Here is a 22,406-nt window from a genome sequence, read left to right on the forward strand (position 1 = left end):
TTATTTTGATTGTTTGTTTTTAAATGGATCACTTTTATTTCTAATTATTGTTGTAATAAGATAATAAGATTAATTGTTTTGTTTTTTACTCTTCTTCGTTTGTTTTTGGCTTCTTTGATTGTAATAGTTGTTAGATTTTCATTTGTTGTCTATTTGGATGAGATCGTTTTGTGATTTGAAAGCAATTTAATTAATTCAAAGAAGTGCAACTGATTTAAAGATGATGAGGATGATTGTTGTTGATGAGAATTGGATGGTAATTGCAATGAGTCTTGATTTTAGAATTTAATTTTCTTTTTATATGGCATTGTAATTAAGATGATGAGAGAGGGAGAAGATGATGAATTGTGATGCGAAAGAACAAAAAATTAATCACGATTAACCAATGGCAACGATTAAATCAATTATAATCCTCGAAATCCATCAAAAGTTTTAACATCCGTTTCCTTTTGTCTTAATTACTTTAATATTGTGTAACTTTTGTGTGTTTCATTAATCCTAAATTTTTGGTGTTTCTGTGAATCAATTAACTAATTATCTCTTAATGTGAATCTCAATACTAAATTATATTGAGGTTCACTCTAAATTCAATTAAAACATAAGAGACTCAGTGAAAGTGAGAGAGAAATGGATTAACTCATGTAATTAACACAATTAAGAGATGAACAAAAAAAAACATATTAAATTAAAACAATCATTTGAGTTTAACAATAAAAATTAATTGTTGTAGTTGGTTAATCATTTACTACTTAACCAGCTACTCATACTTTGTATCAATCATTAATTGTAATGGAGACAATTACAAGGTAATCTCGTCAATCAATATCGGAGGAAACTTGACCACTAAATAGTTAATTGTCTCAATTAATAAATCAACTGTCAGTTGGTTGTTGTTGTTTTCTTGTCGAAAACGTTGATTAAGTAATAAATGATATTCCAATTGCAATTAAATCCTAATCTTGATTCGTATTCATTTTGGAATTGAAATTTTTTTTCTATTCATCTTCTTTTCGATTAACTTTTTTTTTCATGGTGATAACTTTTTTCTTAAATCCTAATTTGAATTGATTGATGATGATGATGGTTAATTGTTGATGAAATTATGATGAATTTAAAATTGGCGATAGTAAGAAGAGATGATTTGTCGCAATTGTTGGAGAGATTAAGAAATACGATTAATTTGTAGATCTAATTTTCTTATAACTCAAACGGGAGTCTCATTGTGTTTCATTGACTGAATTGAATCTTCTTGAGGTGAATTGAGAGTTGATGGAACCACCGAGGGAATGGGAGTGGGTCCATCGATTTTAATTGTAATTCCACAATCTTCTTCATCATCTTCCTCTGTCATGGTGGAGAGCCTTTTCTTTTCTTCCTCAGTTTTGGCATCTTTCTTATTTCCTCGCTTCTTTTTCCTGTAAGAGAATAACATAAGAGAAGAGAAAAAAAAAGTTCCAAGAGAAAAAAAAACAGGAAAAGGAAGTAGATATTCGTGGGCGAGGTGGTGGACGCAATTAAGCAAAAATGGCGGAGAAAAGAGAGAGAGAGAAAAGCAGAAAAAGAAAGACAATTATGAGAAATGATGTCAAAAAGCAGGTAGACAATTAGCTCTTACAATTAAATCTTCATCTTCGCAATCAACATTACCCATTAACCTAAACTAATAAACACTTAGCTAATTAGTATTAAATTGTCAACCTAAATGACTAAATCAAATAATCCAGTTAAATGGTAACACAAATTGATTGTCAAAGATGAAAATATAATCAATGATCAAATGTGAACTAAATATAAACAATACTTTAAATTGTTACGTTCATTGATGGATTAGCAATTAGTTTAATAACATAGTAGTAAATAGTAAATTATGGTTTCAATGAAAACAAAGGAAAAGTTGATCAATTAATCAATAAATTGATTGTCTCAAAGATATTAACTTATAATTCAAACTCCCATGAATGAGGTAAAAGGTAAGCAAAGATAATTTAATTACTAATCTTGTTTCAATCATCAGATTATTATAACAAGGATAATGTTAAATTGATTTACTATCAACTTCCGGTAATTTATTGATTGCTCAAGCTTTTCAAGCAGCAATTTAAGCGTGTTAACTATGGTTAAATTGTTTGGGAATTGAATTAGAATAGGATTGTGAGTTAGTTGATTAACACGATGATTAAATGATACAAAGTGAAACAAATCATTATCATCATGCAAATGTAATAATCAGTTAATTGTCTCAACTTGTAAAAGTTAATAATTGGTTAATTTAAATGAACAGAATAATTTGGAAAAATTTAATTAACAAAACATTGATTTGGTTTTCTTTTCTTTTGATTATTTCATTTCTTTGATAATTAATACAATTGGTATTGATTGATCAGAAATTGTTTCTGTCTTTGATTTTTGATAATTAACATGAAAGTAATGAGAGAGATTCAATTGTTACTTTGTTGTCAGAGAGAATTTAAATTAATCATAATTGTGTCATGATAATTAATAATAATAAGAGTAATAATGATAATTAATTAATGAATAAAATTAAAGGCAAAAAGAGAAACAAAAAAAATTAGTTACAATTAGCAAAACAATTTGGTGATTTTGTTTTTTTGATTCAAAAACATAACAAAAAAAAGAAATCAAAACAATTAAAGTTAATCTTTGTTGATTTTTTTGCGCAATAATTAAAAGCTAATCAGGGACAATTAAAGACGGGAATTAACAATTAACTTAATTAACTTAGTTTAAAGGGATATTTAAAAGTGTATTTCATTGTCTAAAATTGTGATTGATGGTTTGGTCTAATTGGATGCACAATTTGCTGATGATTTGTTTTCAATTTAAAACCAAGTCATTTAATTGTGAGAGTCTCTAGATTGATTTCCTTGATTTTTTGATTCGTGCAACAATTAACAAAGTATTTCCTTGCAAATACTAATCTTCAATCCAAAGAGTCAATTAAATAGATTGTGAAAAGTAACATCACAATCAAACGGCGATATCGCTACAAATAATTAGAGAGGAAAAAACTTCAATTAATTAAAAATAATCAAAATTATAGAAAACACAATTAAACTTTCATTCCTAAACTTAATGAAAACAAAGCTAACCATTGTAATTAAATATAAATTGCAGTTGAACTGGCAATTGATTTAATCACAATCAACATCGATTAACGGTTTTCTAATAATAATCAAAATCTATCATTAAGATTATCAAGTAAGTCCAACAAATCACTTATTTTTGTGTTATAATAAATGTCTAACAATTAAAGGTCATTTTTGTTGTTACAATTAACAAATAAATTACCAAGACACTCAAAGAGTAATAATGATTAAGCTAATACATAAATAGTTGAGAGATGTTATTAAATTGCTACGATTATTATTACAAAAAAGTTAAAAGTTTGTCTTGGCTGTTTGTCGTTACGAATTCAAAACTCAACATAAAACAATTAACTAAATTAAATCACTGTTAGGTACTAATTGTTACTCCCTAAATGACACACAATTTTCTTACCCAGTAGATTTATCCTTCTCTTTACTTTCTTTTAATGCTGCTTTGTTTTCTTTATTTGTCTTAGATTTTTGACTTTGATCAATACTTTTCCAGGTACCACTTTTGGCAAGTTGCTCGGTAATATTAATATGACACTGATCGGGTTCCGCGTTGAATTTATTGACCGGTATCTTGAGTATATTGCCATTAGCCAAAGGAATAGCAACATTACCCAAACTTGAATTGGGTATCATTTGATTATCATCTTCTTCTCCCTTTGAATCGTCATCTTCCTTTTCCTCTTCCGCTTTCTTACGAGCCGAATCAGGCATAACATCATCAAGTAATTTCAATTCCCTTTGAGTAAAGAAAAAGTCCAAACAAGCACGAACACCAATGATAACAACAAGCTAAATAAAACCAAGACAAAAATTAGATTATTATTATTATATTAACCATTTGCATGATTGGTTAACTTGGATAATTAGATCAAAAGTATTTACCATCAATGGGAATAAGATTGAAGTTTTACTGTAAGATTTGATTAACCACAGAATCGCAAAGCAAGATACTTGAATTGCGGTAAAAAGATGGACTTTAGGTGTTGGAACATGTCGTAAGAAAACGTAATCAGGCTGATATTTTTGAGGCATCAATAGAATCAATATTCTTTCGAAAAACTGTAAAAATATAGATGGAAAATTAGGTAAGAAGAATATTAGTATTGATTGGTAAAAGCTGAAGAAAATTAATCATCAATTAGATTTACCTGTGAACCCTTGAGTGAAGATGTACCCATATAAAGAAAGACTCCATAAAGAACTGGCATTGGGATGTTTCTCAGAACTGAGGTCATGAAAACGGAAAGACCACAAAGAATGAAGATACAAATATGGGTAACTCGTTGTTCCCTAACACCAAGAAATTGTGGCTTCTCTCCTGGTGCAGCAGATTCAGATTCCATTTTCAATGAATTAACATGAGTCATGGACAGAACTGTAGCTGCAACAAACCAAGGTAACCCAAAGATTGAACATATTGCAATGAGAATTGAAAGTACGAACAAATCAAGATGGTAACCACATCCTTTCTGTTAATTTCAATAGAAGAAGAAAAAAAGTAAATCAAAAGGCCAACAATCAAAAATATTACAGATAATTAAACAAGCAATCAACAAAATAACATACTTTAAGCTTATTCTCTTTACGATTAACGATGACAGCGGTAATTTGTTGATCCATAAAAATCAATATAACAGCTAAAAGAGCTGGGAACGGACAGGCTATCGGCATCCACCAAGGATTATTACCAATTATAGGGATCATCCAACCACCACGCTCATCAGAGGTGGGCTATAAATATATATTAGAAAAGGTAAAAGATATAATTATTCAAAATCTTTTATTGATTCAGGGCAATTCAGCTTGTTTTCTTTCCGTATTCACTCAAAGACTAATTGTTGAATATGGTCACTATTCTGTGAAAGTTTGACCGATGTTTTCAAGGTCAATAAAGGTTATTCAGTCATACACTTGATGAAGTTTCTAGGATCAAAAAATCATTCAAATTCACTCCAATTTGTTGAATTGCCCTGTAGATTGATTCTCTTACCTTGAACTTATCTGGTACAACTAATTTGGGTGTTGACAGGCCAACTTTATAGTCTATCAAAGTCATAACAAATATAGCTATCACTACTGAGAAATCACTGACAAATTGTCGGACTTTACTAGGGAAGAAAGGAGTAAATTTAAATTCTTTAAGAGATACCGAGATGGTAAAAGTAAAGATAAAAAGTAAGACGGAAAAAAGGAAGACATCAGGCACATTTTTTTCGTTACAACCAGGGCCCATAAGGGCACCACTATTTTCGATGCAATATTTGATTCCAGTTGAATTGTAAGCATACTTTTGAATATTCCAAGAATTATTATCTTTATCCAGACAATTACAGGTAAAATTAATATTCGCAACATCTCCAGTTCGAATGGGATATTCTTTACCAATTTCAAGAACCTTTTCAACTGCTTTGTAGATGAAAATAACCGAGATCAAGGTGGCAAAATTTTCTTCAGTAAATCGGGTAATATAACAAACGAAAGCACTAGCATCAACAGCCACGAAAACCAACAGATAGAAAGCAGTCCACAGTCCGATCCACATACGAATCGGTAAGTACTGTAGACCAAATTTCCTACAATCCAACAAAAAATATATAAGACAAAAAAACGACAATACGTCAAAATTTGGATCACAGTTAACATGATCAACTAAATCATAAATCTAGCGACAAAGCAAAAAAAAAAGGTACGAACTGGCAAACATTGAAGACGATCGTTTCATAGACCAAAACGGGACCAGTACTACCAAGAATGGTCAACGGTTGACCACTAAAAAATCCATAGAGTATACCGCAAACAGCACCACTCAATAAGCTTTCCATAGTAGCCTGAAAATTGGAAATGCAATCAATTGGAATTAAAAATCACACCGAAACTTTGACCTGATCAATTGATTAAACGTACAATATTTTTTCCCGTGGCATCGCCAAGAAGACCACCAAAGGTAATAATAGGAGCTAAACAGGCAAAGTATAAAAAAATTACTGAAGCGATTGATTGCAACGCTAAGGCATCCTTAAAGTCGCTCAAGTACCAAGGGGCTTTACGCTTAAAATCGTTAATGAGACCACCGAACCACCTGAAAGTTTGGAAGAAAAAAAAAGGTTCATATTACTAATTGTTATTAACGATTTACTGGATGAGCCTAATGAGATTAGTTGAAGGTTACTTTTCCCTTATAATAGTTATAATTTTTTTGATTAACATGCCAAATTAAATTCATCCAAATAACATGATTAAGATGGTGAAATATTACAAAAGTTCATCTGTCTCTCTGGTAATCTCATTTTGATGGAATAAGATAGAGATAAAAAATACTCTGTATCTCTGATGGATTGATAGCTATTTGTAAACTATAATTAGAACAAAAGTAACAGTTACCATGGAAAAAGGTATCAATATAAAAGATTCCAGGAAGAAAGAGGAGAAAATTAAAGCTACAAAGAGGTAAAAATAGTGAATAGAATAATTTTGGCAAAATTATAAGTATTTTGATCATAATTGATTGTGTTACCTTCCAGATCGTTTTAATCCACTTGCTTCTCGTTCCTTTTGCTCTTCTTCCTCTTCGTCAACTAGTTTAACGGGTTCAGAGGGATCATGTTTTTTACGAGATTCCTGAGAGGGTATTTGCTGGGGTGGTTCAATTCGTATACTTGGATCCCATGCTCCGGGTGGAAGTATAGTAACAGCGTCCAGAAATTCATCAACACCAGCTAGAAGATCTTGTCGACTTTTTGATTTATATGCAACATCATGAAAAATCTTCAAGATGAAGATGTTTAATGAGTATCGATAGCAGATAAAGAACAAATTAGAAAAGTTCACTTGAGCGCCGATTTAAATTCGATATGCTTACTTCATCAGACATAAGAGTTGCCATGGCTCGTCCAACTTCATGATAACGACCTGGAATGCTGTGAGGACCCAAAAGAATGAACAAAAAGCGAGTGGGCACCGGCACCTCAGTGAGATCTCCTAAATGACAGGCTTGAGACAATCGTACGAAAGCAGATATATGCTTATCAAGGAATTCAACTTCTCCAACAAGAATATTATCTGCTTCGGCTCCTGGTGGAACTTTTTTCATGAATGCTTGATTTGCCTGAAGAAAAAACAAGAAAATAACATAATTAGATTAAGTGATCCAACAAATTGAAAAAAAATTAAAGAGAAACAATTTACCTTATGTTGTAGATCAGCTGAAGAACTGGCATTATGGTCCGTAAGTGATACACCCGAAAGTTGTTGATTATTGGCATGGAGGTGGAGAGATGTTGCACTGGGACTTAGAGGTATCGATCCTCCACTACCTCCTCCAGCATCATGATTTGACCCTTGACCTGTTTAAAAGGTTAAACAGAACCAGACTCATCTAATTAATATATGAGATTCTCATCAATCAGATGAAATACTATTCATTATTATAGTAAATTTAAAAATGATTAATTCGCAAGGAGTTCAAAGTGCAAGGCAAGTGACACAAACAAAATCAATGGTAGAAAATCATAATTAAGCATCATGCAAATTAACAGTCGAGGAAAAATAGTCAAATCAAAACAAATCAACTTGAACATTGTGATGAACAGGTAAAGAGGGGGAACAATTAACGATAACTATTCAATTCCATGGGAATCTCCCACCAATATTAAATTATTTTCCAATAATATTAACAATTGTGAGAAAAGCAAACAAAAAGGAAACAATCTAAGGTTAAATTGTGACAAGTATTAACTGAATTTAATTTTTCTAAAAACAAAAGGTGATCAACTAAATTCTCGTTTCATTCATTAAGATTCATGATTGTGTTGATTGTTCACAAAAATCGCAAAAAAAACAAACAAAATTCAGGTAAGTGAACAACAAATAAACAGTGTAAACAATTGAGTATTGAGAGATTCATGATGCATGAAATGAAAATTTTGATTGCGAATTTCAATTTTCAATGATTGATTGATTATCATGCATCCAAATTGATTCACCAAACACGCACACGACACACACACACACACACACACACACAACTCGATAATGGGCATTATCATAGGTTTCTAATAGTATGTTAAGAGATCGTTATAAATAATTAAAATTTCGTTAATTTTGTTTTTATATTATATAAATTTGGATTCTACGTCTTTTAAACTTTGTCGTATTAATTAGGTGAGAAAATAAGAAAACACTAAAGGTAAATTCAAAATAAATATAATATGATAATAATAATAATAGTATAATTATAATTATGATTATCTAGGTGGAAAAACTTTTTTACCCAATGAAACGTTCAAATGTTTGCCGAATTGAGGATTCCAATCTGATGAGGTTACTGGTGCGGTAACCGGAGCATTGGGATGTCCCCCAACGGTAGTAGTATCTTTAGTAATCTTATCCAAATTACCTAATATATTTTAACCATTTCAACACAATAATTGATGTTTGGAATTTGTATATCATATTATATATAAAAAAAATATATATAAGGTTGATGACGATAATATATAATATGTTTATATATGGGTGTGTATATGATAAAAGAAATGATAATATTCATGGGGAAAGGTAAGAAAAAAAGTTACATTAACACAGAGTAAACAATCAAGCATTGAAATATCGTTGATATTTAAACGTGTATCATAAACACACACACACATATATATATACACATGAGGTAAAATTAATGCCAATACTAATTGAGATACGAAAATATTGAAATAATAATAATGTGTACATAGGAAAATGGGAATTATACTGAGATAAAACGATATTCATGGTGATTAATTTGTAACAATCAGTTGATTGTGAATTGGTGTAAAGAGCTAACAGTTTTATAATATTAATTAAAGACTTGAATATCTTGATGCATGTGATGAGTTTTGTTTTTGTTTTGTTTTTAACGTTGGCAAAATAAAAGCAAATGATAAGAAGCTCTGAGTGTGATGATTAAATTAATCTATCAACAGATTAACAAAAAAAAAGAAAGTGATTGGTGTGATTATGATGATGATTATGATAATTATGATGATGATGATGTTTGTTTTGAGTTAAATTCATTTTCTCCATATGTTACTTACAGTGTGAACCGAACATGCTTTTAGATGAATTTCGTCCAATATCAGCAAGTGAACGAATCAAAGGAAGACGATTTTTATCCTTATCATGTCTCTTCTCATGTTGATGACGATGACGACGTAATAATGATTCTTTCACTTTATCTTTAGCTTCTAATGAAAGTTGACCTGAATTAACCATGTTTTCAAGAACCAGATCTGAATAATAATAGAGAAAAATACAAGATCAAATCAAGGTTAAATATTATGTTCGTAATCAATATTTTTCCAATAAACAGCCAAAGACTGAATTTGCAACCGCTTTTTAAATCATTCACGGAGTTGAATAAAATCAATGAGAGATAGAGTTAACCCGAAGATAGAGTTGTCCTCTCATTTAAGTGATGTAGTCTCTTAAAATGGTCAACTGATTAGATATAAAAAGTTATCTTTACTTGATTATCAATAAACTTCGTGAATGATTTAAAAATTGGTTGCAAACTCAAAGTCTGTGGTGATTTAGTTATTATTTACCTGCAATCTGATCTAAACTGGAACCTTCCAAGTCCAACATAACGGTCCCATTAAGTATACAGCTACGAAGTTCAAATAGAGAGTGAAGAGAGATCGTGGCAACATGAGGCTTAGACCAACGATCTCCTCCCTCCTCGACATCTTCCTCGAATTTGATCCACCTTTGATACGAAAGAGAATTCAAAGTAAACAAAAATACATTTAGATGAATTTCAGATATTGTACAAGGTACGAAAAAGGTATAACATGTAGATAAAAAAGGAATAATTCATTTGGATAAGTGATGGAAAAAAGAACAAAGCTTCATATCGATTATAAGGATCACTAAAGGTTAGAAAAGGAGTATAAATTGAGATAGAAAAGATGAGATTTTTACTGAATTTTCGTTGGAAAATCATTTTTCTTAACGACGATATACAGCCAAAGGCTTTGAGCTTCCAACTACCTGTTAAACAATTCACACAGGTAAATGTAATCAATGAGAGATAAAAATGACCCAGAGAGATGTATTAATAATAATAAGCAATTTTCTCTAATTTAAACGAGATAATCTCTTGAAACGATCCTCAGATTATATATCGAAAGTGATCTTTAGCTGATTATCATTACCTGCGCGTATGATTTAACAAATGCTAATAAACTTAGTCTTTTGGCTGTACATCATTGAAGATGTACTAACAAACACTTCATCTTAATTGAAAAGATGACGAAAGGAGTGATGAGAGGAGGATGAATGATAACATAGTGAGTTAAATTGAGTGGGCAGAGAAAGAGGAAAATAAAAACCTTGCAGTTTCCCGCCATTCAGATTCATGGCCATCGCTGACGAGCTCTTCAAGTTCACTGAATAAGGGGTGAGATTCATGTGTACCATCTTGATCATCTTCACCCAAAATAAATTGAACTCTTTCAGCTGGAGGTGTAACTATGGTGGTAAATTGAAGAGAATAAAAAAATTGCTCAGAATATCATACTACTTGTATAAGAATGAAAAGAACGAAGTTTACCAGGACGAATATCACTTTGTTCGCTACTCAATGTTCCATCTTCACGTTTTTTGGTACCTCCATTATGACCATTATTCTTGTGATGATGGTGTTTATGTCTTCGATGGTGCCCACGTCGTCTGTATGATCCTCCAGGAACATGGAAACCAACATACATAGCATGAGCTCTATGACCTTCAAAATCAGTGTCCGCATAAGACGGATGAGTAGTTAAGACTCCAGGATCTTTGGGAGCCTCGTCCATTGGGATACCACTTTTATTAGCATCCATCCAAGGCCTTTTATTGATTGTTATTGTAACAATATCATCATTATTGTTGTGATCATTTGTATTTATCAGAGAAGAGCACATGCCAGAGAGTCACAAAGATTATGTTGAGTAAATATAGATGATGATGGTGATAGATGTAAAAAAGAAAAGGATGACGATAAAAGAGAAGAAAAAGAATAAGAAAAGATGATGTTATTAATAAGAATTAATATGAAACATTAATAATACACGGAGAGAGAAAGAGATGGAGAGAGAGAGAAAAAATCAGGAGCTGAAACATGAGAAAGCGGCAATTTATCCCACAATATACACAAATAGTAGATAAAAATAAACGTTGCTTCATCTCTTCATTTCTAATTATAACCAATCATGAAGACGAGGAATCAATTGAAATTAAACGATTGATTCTCATCAAATAGAGATGCACATTAGATAGAGAACTTGGATAACAATAAGTTCAAAAGAATAGAAGACAAAATCGACAATAATAAGACAAGAAAACACAAGAAAAAAAAGAGACGATAAAATAGGGAAAAAGGGATATTAGAATACACGAAGAGCCACTTACAAGAGAGAAGATAATTAAAAAGAGTTTAGATTAATTGGAAATGAGCAACTAAGAAACGATTTTTAATACAGTCGAACACATAAAAGTCATGAGTTTGCAACCACTTGCTAAATCGTTAACGCAGTTAAATCAATGAACGGATAAAATTGACCAAGAGATGCGACAATAAACAATAACCTCTCGAACGGGATAATCTCTCAAATGGTCATCGGATTAGGTATCAATGGTTATCATTACCTGCGCGAACGATTTAACAAGTGATTTAAATCTCACTGTTTAACGTCCTTTACAATTGGAACAGAAATAAAGTATAAGGATGATGATGATGATGATGATGGAGTTTAGTGGAAAGATGAATGGCAAATGTAAGATACATTGGAAATGAAAAGCAAGAGAGTTTCAAGTAAAAGGAGAAGATGAAGAGCATAAAGAAGACAAGAGGGAGAGAGAGAACATGTAAATATCAACATAGACATTTTCTCATCTTTTCTTCTTGTTCAAGGCTTGAATACGAGCCAAACAAGGAGGATGACTTTTCTTTTCTTAGATTCTCAAGCCTAAATGGATTAAAATAATAATATAAACATATTTCACAAGTTCTCTTGCTTTTCTCTTATCCTCTTCTGTGTGGATCATCACGATTACAACTGCCACGGTTAAAACGATCATCATCACCCTCACCTTATCATTGTCATCATATTGACATGATCATTTGACAAAAAAGTAACGGTAACAGTTGATGTTGTTGTTGTCACATAAAATGTAGATTGGGAAAAGAATGTGAAAATTATGTTGACAGGTTCATTGTGAGTTTGATAGTTTTTACACTTATCAACATCATTTAAGCGGTAAAAGAGAGAGAGAGATCCAATATCATCATGGAAGATGGAAGATAATGGAATTATAATTTATCACATCAATTCCATCACCAATTTAACATGACTAACTGTCCATAGACAATTTTCAATATGAATTCTCTCTTGGAATTGAAAGTGATCAGCTCTCTCGGTCTTCTCATATTCTACTGTCACTTGAAGATATAATTTGGAACTGGAATGAACAGGAAGTAAATAAAAATAAACTAATCATAACGGATTATTAATGAAGAGTGAAAAAAGATCAGAAAAAATTTGCAAAAAGGTTAATAGGTTGAGGAAATATAACTTTTTGGAGAGATGATATAAAATCGAAGAGAAAAACAAAAAGAATAGAAAAAAAAGAGAAGTCAAAATGAATAAGTCAAGAGAGAAAAAGTATTAATTGTGCCTCACAATTAACCATGAAAATGGTTACATGTCAAGAGTGAAAAAAGAGAACAGTTTTCACGATTATTAACTCTCTTGAAATGAGAGAGTGAGAGAGAAAGAGAGAAAGAGTAACATGATAAAAGAAAGTGATAAACATTTGATATTCATCATCAACAATCCATATGATGGGTTGGAAATCAGAATATAAATGGAGTTAATTTAAGAGAGAGCAAATTAACTTACAATGTCATCTTCATGGAGAGATTATCGTTTACTTTTCTCTTAATTTAGCAATAATTAACAAGTGATTAAAGTTTTATCCGTTGGAAATATGATGAAGAATAAAAATTCACAAAAAGAAATAGAGAAAAGTTAACAAGTTACACAATCGAAAGTTCGTTAACAAGGTGCCAATAGAAAAGAAAGGGAGATGGCGATGATGATGGTCGGTGGAAATGAAGAGAAGATTAATTTTCATCTTCCTTTTCCTCTCTCTCTCTCTCTTTCTATCTTCATGATATTCAAATACATGAAGGAGGGATGAAGGGGTGGGTGGAGTATGAACAATATTCCAATGGTGATTACAGGAAGTTGGAAGATGAAAAAAGAGGGAAAATTTTAACCGGAAGATGAAAATGAACCAAAACGAGGTAACTTTTTCACTCTCACTCAAGTTATTTCGCTCTCTTGCTCTTTCATTGATTTAGCGAATGGACAGAAATTACTATTAAGATAATTAAGAGAATTTATTATTAATTGTCCTTGATTGAATATGAGATTTTTGTTCATTGAAACAATTTGAATGGAAAATTTTTCATCAACAATCAAATTAGAAAATTCAAATTTTTCCCCTTTAATTGTTGATTGTATCTCGATAATGATTAAGTGATTAATCAAGAGTGACAATCAATTTAGTCTATTGGTTTTCATTCATCAATTTTTTGTTATTTTTTTTACTTCTCAATTAACTTTTTACTATCATAATCATATAAACAATTATTGCCAATTGGCAATCATTTATTTTAATACTAGAAAAAGATAATCACAATCGTAACAATTAGTTAAGTATTGCATTTTAAGCTCAATCACTTTGGATCTGAGCAGTCAGAAAAAATAACAATCAACTGATTGTTATAAAAGACAATCAAGATCAAATTAATCACTGAAATATCAACTATATTATTAATAATATCTAATGATTAGTTTGATTGTTGGAAAATCAAGATTAACTCTGATTAACAGCAATTGAATTTAATCAGAATAGATTAGATGCTGATTGAAAATTCACACAATTTAATTATTACAATGACAATTAACTTAATTGAATCAAGGAAAGAGTAGATTTACTTTTCCATTCATTGATTAAAGAATCAAAATTAATTAAACACAATTAATCAAATCTCTTAATTGCTAATTTACATATTGGGTAAATTATCAATTCATATCATTTAATATGAACCTAATTAATTCAATATTCAAATTAATTAGACACCATTTTAATTGCTATTGGTTTACTAATCAATCAAGAGATTCAAAATGTAACAATTAACAGATACGATTTATAAATTGTTCATCTTCATTTTTATTCAAGGTTTTGATTATCATGATTAAAAAATTCACACCAATTAATTGTAATCATGTTCATGGTGATGAAAATATTATAATTATAATTAATATTAATTGTAAATTGTTTTCATCAACCGGAAATTTGGTTGGCTAATTACAATTAACTTTTAAAATTATAAAACTAACACAAAGATTAAGGTAATTGTCACAATTTGATTATCATGATTAATTGAAACAACAATTTACTTAGGTAAATTTATTAATTATCCTTGAAAATTTCATCACCATTGAATTAATTGTATATGTAAATGCAGAAAAAAGGTTTTCATTGATAATTTTGTTTAATTGTCAACATTAATTATCATTGATGATTTTTACTTTATTGTTTCTCTTAATCAATTATAATTGTGAACATCAGCTGATTGTGATTATTACCATAAATGTAAACGCATCAGATCAACAACAATCAATCCGAATGATTTAAATTTCTCAATTAAGATTGATCATCAACAAGGATAATGTTAAATAAACTGATTTCGTTGTTGAACAATTAACAAAATAGACATTGAATTAACTTTAATTTATTTCAAGAAAAATATATTATCAAATCAAAGTCCAATTTAATTTCCACAAGAATGGACTTGATATCGATTTATCGAGTTCTGGTTATTGTTCAAATGGACGAAAAAAAAGTTCTTTCAGATCAATCGATTCGTATCAACGTTTTTTTTTAAATGATTGATTGATCAGTTTTCTCAATTCTGTTGAAAAGATTGAACTAATAATCAACTCGATTCATGAACATACGAAATGGTCACTTTTGACAAGCTCATTGACACTAGTGGACAGGGGAAAGTGTCAACTGATTGTGAAAATTAAATTAACTCGGATCATTTCATGATGATTGTAATTAGATATTTAGATTAATAGACAGAAAAGAGAATCAAAAATCAAGCAAATCAACTTTTAACAAAGAAAACTGTTGATTATCATCGAGTATTTAAATTGTAAATATAAATAAACCATTAGATGTAAATCATTTCATCAACAATCAAATTAAATTTTCCATTGTGAATTCCTATTGTTGATCACAATTATGTTGAATAAATAAATAATCATTACCATATGATTAAGTGTACAAATTATATCGTGATAAATTGTTGATTTAGTTAAAGATCAAACAATTAGATAGCAAATACAAAGAGAACCACTTGGAATTGAATATGAAACAATCAAAAGTAATAATCAATCCTAATTGGATTAGAATATCGAGAAACAATAAATTAATTTACTAATCATAATGTAGTTTAAAGATTATGTATTAACAACAATCAACTAAATGATTAAGCTAAATTGTTAAGCACGATAACAATTTAGCGTGTAAATGAAAAAAAAAGTTTTACCAATAGCGTAAACTTTAATTGTGTTGATCTGTTAACAGAAAACATGTCGGATAACAATCATAATTAAACTATTTATATAATTAAGAATATAATTTATTAATTGTCTAAATTGTATAATGTTAAAGGAAGGGGAAGAAAAATTAATAATAAATGAGATGAAATTTAAAGTTTGATTATAAAACATGGAAAAGGTTACAAAGGAAATCAAGGAGACAGAACCAGGAGAAACGTTGAACTGAATCGATTGCCAGAATTTTTATCGATCTCATGGAAACATCATGAATGTTTTATCATCACTTTCTCTGCCTCTGTTTCTGTCTAATTTTATCTGTCGATATTTCTGTCTTCTATCTTTCATGATACTTTCACCAAAAACCATCAAGAGAGAGAGAGAGAGAGAGAGAGAGAGAGAGAGAGAGAGAGAGAGAGAGAGAGAGATGAAAACTAGATACTGAACTGAGCTGTTAGTTAATTGTTGTTGAGATGGAATAAAAAAATTGTCTTGGTCAACATAAATTCAATTCAGTCATGAAGATATCATCTTCTTCATGGTATTCAGGGTGAAAATAGATGATGATGATAATAATTCTAGAATCAAGATGAAGATATTGGAAAAGAAAGAGATAAAGTTATTCAGTTGATCGATCAACATTCAGAATCATTCTGAATCTGTTAAGTTTCTTATCTCTTCGTGAATTTTGGTTAACATGAAATTCTGGTTTCAATACCTATTATCATCATGTACATTGTATATAGCAAGAAAAGATCATATATAACATTGAATCAAAACTGATTGTTTATCAATTGAATCAATTCACTTGAGATATAATCAGTTGAATACTTCAAATCAATCAAAAAATGATCACCATGATAATGAAGGTTACCAATCATGCTGATGGAAGACAAATAGAGAGAACGAGAAAAAAATATGAATAAATGTAATCGAATATATCATTTCATGGAAATTTTCAGAATCTGAGTAATCACTTGAACATTATGAGTTATTTTTTTTTCTTTTCAGGGGGTAAAAAGTAAACTTTCATTATTCATTAACGATTAGCATTCTTGGAATCATTTTGTTCATCTTTTATCATGTTAATCGTCTGAACAATGTTTCAATTCAGCTTTCAAAAGTTTTCAATCAACAACTTTTCACCAATATAATCACCATAATCTAATATAGCAAATTAATGGTTAATACTTAATTCTTAAACAATTTAACAGAATCATTTATTACAATGATGTCGGTGAAATATACATAACCAATTGTTATCATGAAAACTTATAACCAGCAAAAAGTTCAAGGTGAAATTTCAAGTTGATCAACAGAATAGTAAGAATCAGATGAATGGTTAATCTTGATGATTTTTTAATCCAGGAAAAAATAAGCGAGAATGAGAGAGAGAAAGAGAGAGAGAGAGAGAGAAAAGATGAAGGAAAGATCAACATCGTACAATTATTATTAGAAACTGTATCATCACCATGATGATGATGATGATGATGATTACTGAAATTTCGTTGCATGAAGTTCTGAGCAAGAAAAAAAACTCATAAAACATCATGGCGACTTTATAATGTTATTATCAAGCAATTTTCCAAGAAAATGGAACCATATTAAAGTAAACAAATTGTTTCATGATATATAGAATTCACAGATTAGTTAATCTTCATTAGATTAAAGATTAAGGGATTGAACAAAAAGGAGAAAAATTTTTGCAAACTTTTTATATTAGAAATTGATCTTTTTTTTTAGACTCATTCTTCCAACTCTGCGATTCTTTAAGTAAATTTGATTAACTTATTTTGCTTCAAATGAGATGATTTAATTACGATGATGATATTCAGAGACTTTTTCAATCCACAATCACATTAGCTGAAGGGTTTCCAGGTTTATCCGTTTTCCTGTTTCAATTGAATCTCAAAGGTTTCCTCGTCTTCATCATCATCTTAATAACTATCTCCATCTTTTAACGAACGACCAAAGTAATAAAATCATTTATCTTAAGACAATAATCCCCAGTAAATGATAGTAATTAATTTGATGATCATTTAAATCATATTTGCAGTGATTGTTGATGAACCTTAGTAACTAAATTGTAAAGTGAGAACCAATTGGCAATCAGTTTTAACGATGATCAAAAACAGTTGGAGATTTTTTTTCCCCAGGAAATATGAGTTTCAATGAGTTTCTTGATAGATATTAAATTTTTAATGATTGAAAATTGATTGTTGATATAATTATGAAAGATATTGTTACGAAACAATTGAAACTTTCATATTGAGAAAGCAAAAAATAATTATTATTGTTTCTGTTAACATGGGAACAGAAATATTTTGCTACTCTCATATATTTACATAATCATCATGGCATTGTGGTCAATGGACATTGATTTTTATTGGTTATCAATTAATCAGAATCTACATTCATACGTGTATTTTTTTTTCCATCAAACAATCAATAAAGTAATCAGATTAATTTGATAGAGGGGAAAAAGTGTCAATCATGTCGATGATGCTAATCGATGTTGATGAACCTTAGAAATGGATAGTTACATATTCGATTCATTGTTTGATTTTTTCATAACAAGGGTCAAGCTATTCATTTTTACAGGTAATGGATATCTCATTATGAGCACAGAGAGAGAGAGAGAGAGAGAGAGAGAGAGAGAGAGAGAGAGAGAGAGAGTCAACTCACTTCTCTAAATAATAATAACAACAAATACTGAATCATAATTGTCACGGAAGATTGCGAGTGAGAAACAAAATCGAAGTCTAATATTGTTCAATTTTTTCTCATTCGACAAGAAACTTATTAGATCAATACATTAGCGATCTACAAAATTAACCGATTAATTGTTATTAGATGTTCATGCTATGGATATGGTTAATCAGCTATTAAGATAACTAAATGATGCACAAATAAATGGATTCACGATAATCCATTGAATATATTGAGAAGAGCACAAATAAAAGTATCAATTTTTCCCTGTATCACAAAAAAAAGTGATTACATCACATTTATAATCTTATGATGAAGATAAAGGGGATAAACAAAAGGAAGATTGAGAAAACCAAATCAATGTTGATCCATAAAGAAAGGATAATAAAGATGAGGATGAGAAGAAAAAGATCAGTAAGATAGAAGAGAGAAAAATTCTGACCTGGTCTTGGTGATGGACGCTGATTTGACCGGTAGTAAACTTTCATTCTCCATTTGGATTTAAGGCACAATCGAAGGAGTAACTTTGGATTGGTGATACAAAATGCAGAGAAACAATTCAAAAGAAATCACAATTGGTCAATCTTAATGATTTTACTCTGGTCATTGAATAAGAAAAGTGAAGTAAATGTAAGAGATTGAGAGAGAGAGAGTGTGTGTGTGTGTATGTGTGTGTACTGGTTAGGAAGAGAAAAGAAAACACATGGAAATAACCAGAAGAAAGAGAAGAAAGAGAAAAACAGAGAAGATGAAGATAAGCACAAAGATTCAAGGGCTGGTTTGAGAGAGAAAGAGAGGGAGAAACATGCGAGAGATGAATTTGTGATGAGAGAACAAGAGAAAAACAATCAACTAATGTATTGATGTGGATTCTAATCAAAGGTAATTTAACTGTTATCCAATTTAGAATTGAAGAATCAATGAGAAGAGAAATTAAAAGTCAACCACTTTTGAGAATCTTAATTATTTAAGGTTAATCGTGATGGTGGAAAATATTGGAAATGGTCAACACACTCAATGAACTTTAGATTGGAGAGAAAACAGAAAAAAGGAAGAAAAATGGACATTGACCAATGAAGAAGAAAAATAATCACAGGTTGGAATAGAAACATTTGAATGGATGGAGAGAGAGAGAGAGAGAGAGAGAGAGAGAGAGAGAGTCTGAGGTTTCATGAAGAGAGAGAAAGAGAGAGGTGAGGATGATAAAGAGGGAGAGAGTTGAGAGAGGGAAAACGGATGATGGAAACGCCATTTTACCTGAAAGAGTTAAAGAACAAGGTAGAAAGAACTGTTAACCGCCTCCAGGTAAATACACAGTGGAAAATAACAAGTTTTACCAGATTAATTCGTTTGTTGTTGACCACCAACATGAGAATGATCATTATTATCATGATACAGAATTTCAATGAAATTAAATATCTTCATCTTTCTAATTGTAACAATCAATGTGATTTGTTTTCTGTTGATTGAAAACAGGGAAGTGAAAAGACTTTTGATTGCATGGTTGTCATAATCTCACTAATTACAAGTTAATTGGTGTGTTGGATCATTTCAATTAAAAATTTGTGATTCAAATGAAAAACTTTGATTAGATTATATAATCTTTCAACATTTAATTGTTGGCAAATTGAACAATTTAATTGTCGACAAGGGAAAATGTTTGCGATTTGATTTGTTACAATTTAAATTGTCATTTTAGGTCTAACCCTGAAGCGTAACAATTAATGAAAAGTGTTGATAAGAATCATTGATTAATCAAAATTAAATGCCAACAGCGATCAGACTTAATGATTAACCAAAATAATTTATATAAATTAGAAATGGTTCCTTCAATGGTTCATGGTCAATATCAATATTATCGTAAGAAATTAAGAAGCTAATTAGCTGAACAATTAACTGATTTTTTGTTAGGGTATCATAATAATTAGCTTGATTAAACAATAATTAACAGTTTTTAATAATTTAATCAGGTATTAAATGTCTGGTAACGAGAAAACTTTCATTTAACTTAAAGTTTCCAATTATTTATCATGATTTATATTCATAATTAATTAATCAGATTAAGGTGATCGCAACTATTATAAGTCGACAACTTAATTGTGATCTAAATTTGTGATGGATGATTAAATTATTTGGTTCAATATGATGGTTAAAAAATGAACTTAGATCCACCCAAATCTAATAACATGAATCAAGAGGAAATTGAAGTTAATGATGAAAATTAAGTCAATCTTTATGATTATAAATCATATCAACCCTTTAATTCAGTTAATCGTTGAGATTTAATCAGGAAATTTTTTTCTATGATAATCTGATTAATTGAGATGATTTCTGGATAACATTTAGATAATAATAATAATAAAAATGGCTGACTGATTGATTGATTGATTGATTGTTTATCTTATGTAAAGGTTTTCACTGTTATTTGGTCAAGAATATTGAATTTCATTAATCAATTTTTATATTTATCATTTCAAGCAGAAAACAAGCAATCAAAATGATTTGGTGATTTACAGGATATAAACAAGAGTATGACCATCACCAACCACCATGAAAACTAATACGATTCTGCTAATTTTTGATGGAATAACAAAAAGGATTAATTAACTAATTATTCATAGAGATGAATATCACAGAATGGCTTCTGTATATGTTACATAATTTAACCGACATTAAACCTCTAATTACCAGATTCGAATTTCTCTCTCTCTCTCTCTCTCTTTCTTTCTTTCTTTCTTTCTTTCTTTCTCTATAATGAACACAGATTTTACTCCAAAGGTAAAAATCTAATACTTTGGAGACACTTGAGATTTTGATGTTTTATATAAGAAAAAAGATATAACCACAACCAAGATTTAGCCAAAGTAATTAATTAGTTGGATAACATGAAAGATGAAGAGATTGAAGAGCAAAATTGATTCTACTTGTGGAATAAAATGTCAACATGGAGAAAAGTAGAAAAGGACAATATAACAACATACCTTTAATTAGCAGGGATTTTCAATAACTTGATTGTTGATGTTTTTGATTTGATGAGAGAGAAAGAAAAAAAAGATGAAATCAATTGGTAAACACTTTCAAGTGAAATGTGAGACTTGTGAGTAATGATGGCACAAAGTTATTTTCGTTATTTGTATTTGGTTTAAGATGATGGATGAAAACAACAAATCGGTTGAAAGTAAAGTTAAGATGGCGGCGAAGGGAAGAAAAGAATAATCGAAATTATGTTGAGAAAAGAACAAAAAAAAATCCAAAAAGATGATCAACAATAAATGGTAAATATGATGGTTCCTATTTCTATCTTTATCCCTTTATTTCCTTTGGTTAGGGTTAAATGTAGGTTATTGCAATGGTAATAAGAGTAATGTCTTTTTGTAGATAATTTTTTCTACCAAAAACCAAGCGGCAAAAGAGAAGAGAATGTTTAAGATATTCCAAAATAGGCACAAACACAAAGGACGAGAAACAAAACCACCATTGATGACCGGGAGAGGAAATTCCAATATGGCCGAGCAAATGATTACATAGAATAGAATAAAAGAAAAGAAAGGAAAAGGTCAACAACAATTAGTTAATTTTCATTTGGAAATGAAAACAAAACATGTTAACCCTTTGGTTGCATGTTAACTTGTGACTCTTTTGGGTAACATTTAAGATGAATACTAACTGTTGTAGAATATTTTACTCATTGTCCAGTTGATTTGATTTGATTGTTGTTGTTAATTAAAAAGGGAGAAGGAGGTTTAATGGAAACAGAAGAAAATGTGATTAAAATGAAGAACTGAAAGAGAACACAAATTAAGCAAAGAAAAGAAATGGAAACACAAACCGAGAGAGAAAAAGAGTGAAAATGAAGATTGGGTTTAGAAGAAGAGAAAATGTTTTTTTCTCCAAAAAGAAAAGTAGACAAAATGTAGACAGAGAAAAA

The 22,406-nt window shown here is 30.0% G+C and overlaps 1 protein-coding gene across 9 annotated transcripts; it reads right to left on the reverse strand.

Annotated features, from left to right (window-relative positions):
- Positions 1 to 228: 228 nt before the first annotated feature.
- Positions 229 to 22,347, reverse strand: LOC128389130 (sodium-driven chloride bicarbonate exchanger-like). Of its 9 annotated transcripts, none has more exons than XM_053348656.1 (18): positions 22,146 to 22,347; positions 21,460 to 21,866; positions 10,705 to 10,982; positions 10,484 to 10,622; positions 9,698 to 9,858; positions 9,188 to 9,382; positions 8,389 to 8,514; positions 7,305 to 7,462; positions 6,979 to 7,224; positions 6,634 to 6,884; positions 6,024 to 6,198; positions 5,814 to 5,947; positions 5,110 to 5,692; positions 4,686 to 4,850; positions 4,268 to 4,588; positions 4,002 to 4,178; positions 3,520 to 3,908; positions 229 to 1,415 (listed from the first exon to the last, which is right to left on the reverse strand). In XM_053348656.1, exons 3-18 carry the CDS (start codon positions 10,973 to 10,975, stop codon positions 1,205 to 1,207), a joined length of 3,702 nt encoding a protein of 1,233 aa, XP_053204631.1. In that variant the 5' UTR covers positions 10,976 to 10,982; positions 21,460 to 21,866; positions 22,146 to 22,347; the 3' UTR covers positions 229 to 1,204. The 9 variants fall into 9 exon arrangements, with proteins under 9 accessions (XP_053204631.1, XP_053204628.1, XP_053204633.1 ...); XM_053348653.1 differs by lacking the exons at positions 21,460 to 21,866; positions 22,146 to 22,347 and adding exons at positions 18,921 to 19,077; positions 19,736 to 19,870; XM_053348658.1 differs by lacking the exons at positions 21,460 to 21,866; positions 22,146 to 22,347 and adding exons at positions 11,544 to 11,591; positions 11,781 to 11,850.
- Positions 22,348 to 22,406: the final 59 nt, after the last annotated feature.

This window comes from Panonychus citri, unplaced genomic scaffold (assembly GCF_014898815.1).
Source record: "Panonychus citri isolate SS breed McGregor unplaced genomic scaffold, ASM1489881v1 Contig00104, whole genome shotgun sequence".
In the NCBI taxonomy this organism is placed as follows: Eukaryota; Metazoa; Arthropoda; class Arachnida; order Trombidiformes; family Tetranychidae; genus Panonychus; species Panonychus citri.

Bases quoted from the DNA above. Each gene is read 5' to 3' on its own strand.
- LOC128389130 (XM_053348652.1), bottom strand. From the start codon at position 19,869: ATGATAATAATGATCATTCTCATGTTGGTGGTCAACAACAAACGAATT. The intron at 8,515-9,187 runs GTAAGTAACATA...AAAATATATTAG, and splicing joins AAGCATGTTCGGTTCACACT to GTAATTTGGATAAGATTACT. The intron at 3,909-4,001 runs GTAAATACTTTT...GGTTTTATTTAG, and splicing joins CAATCTTATTCCCATTGATG to CTTGTTGTTATCATTGGTGT.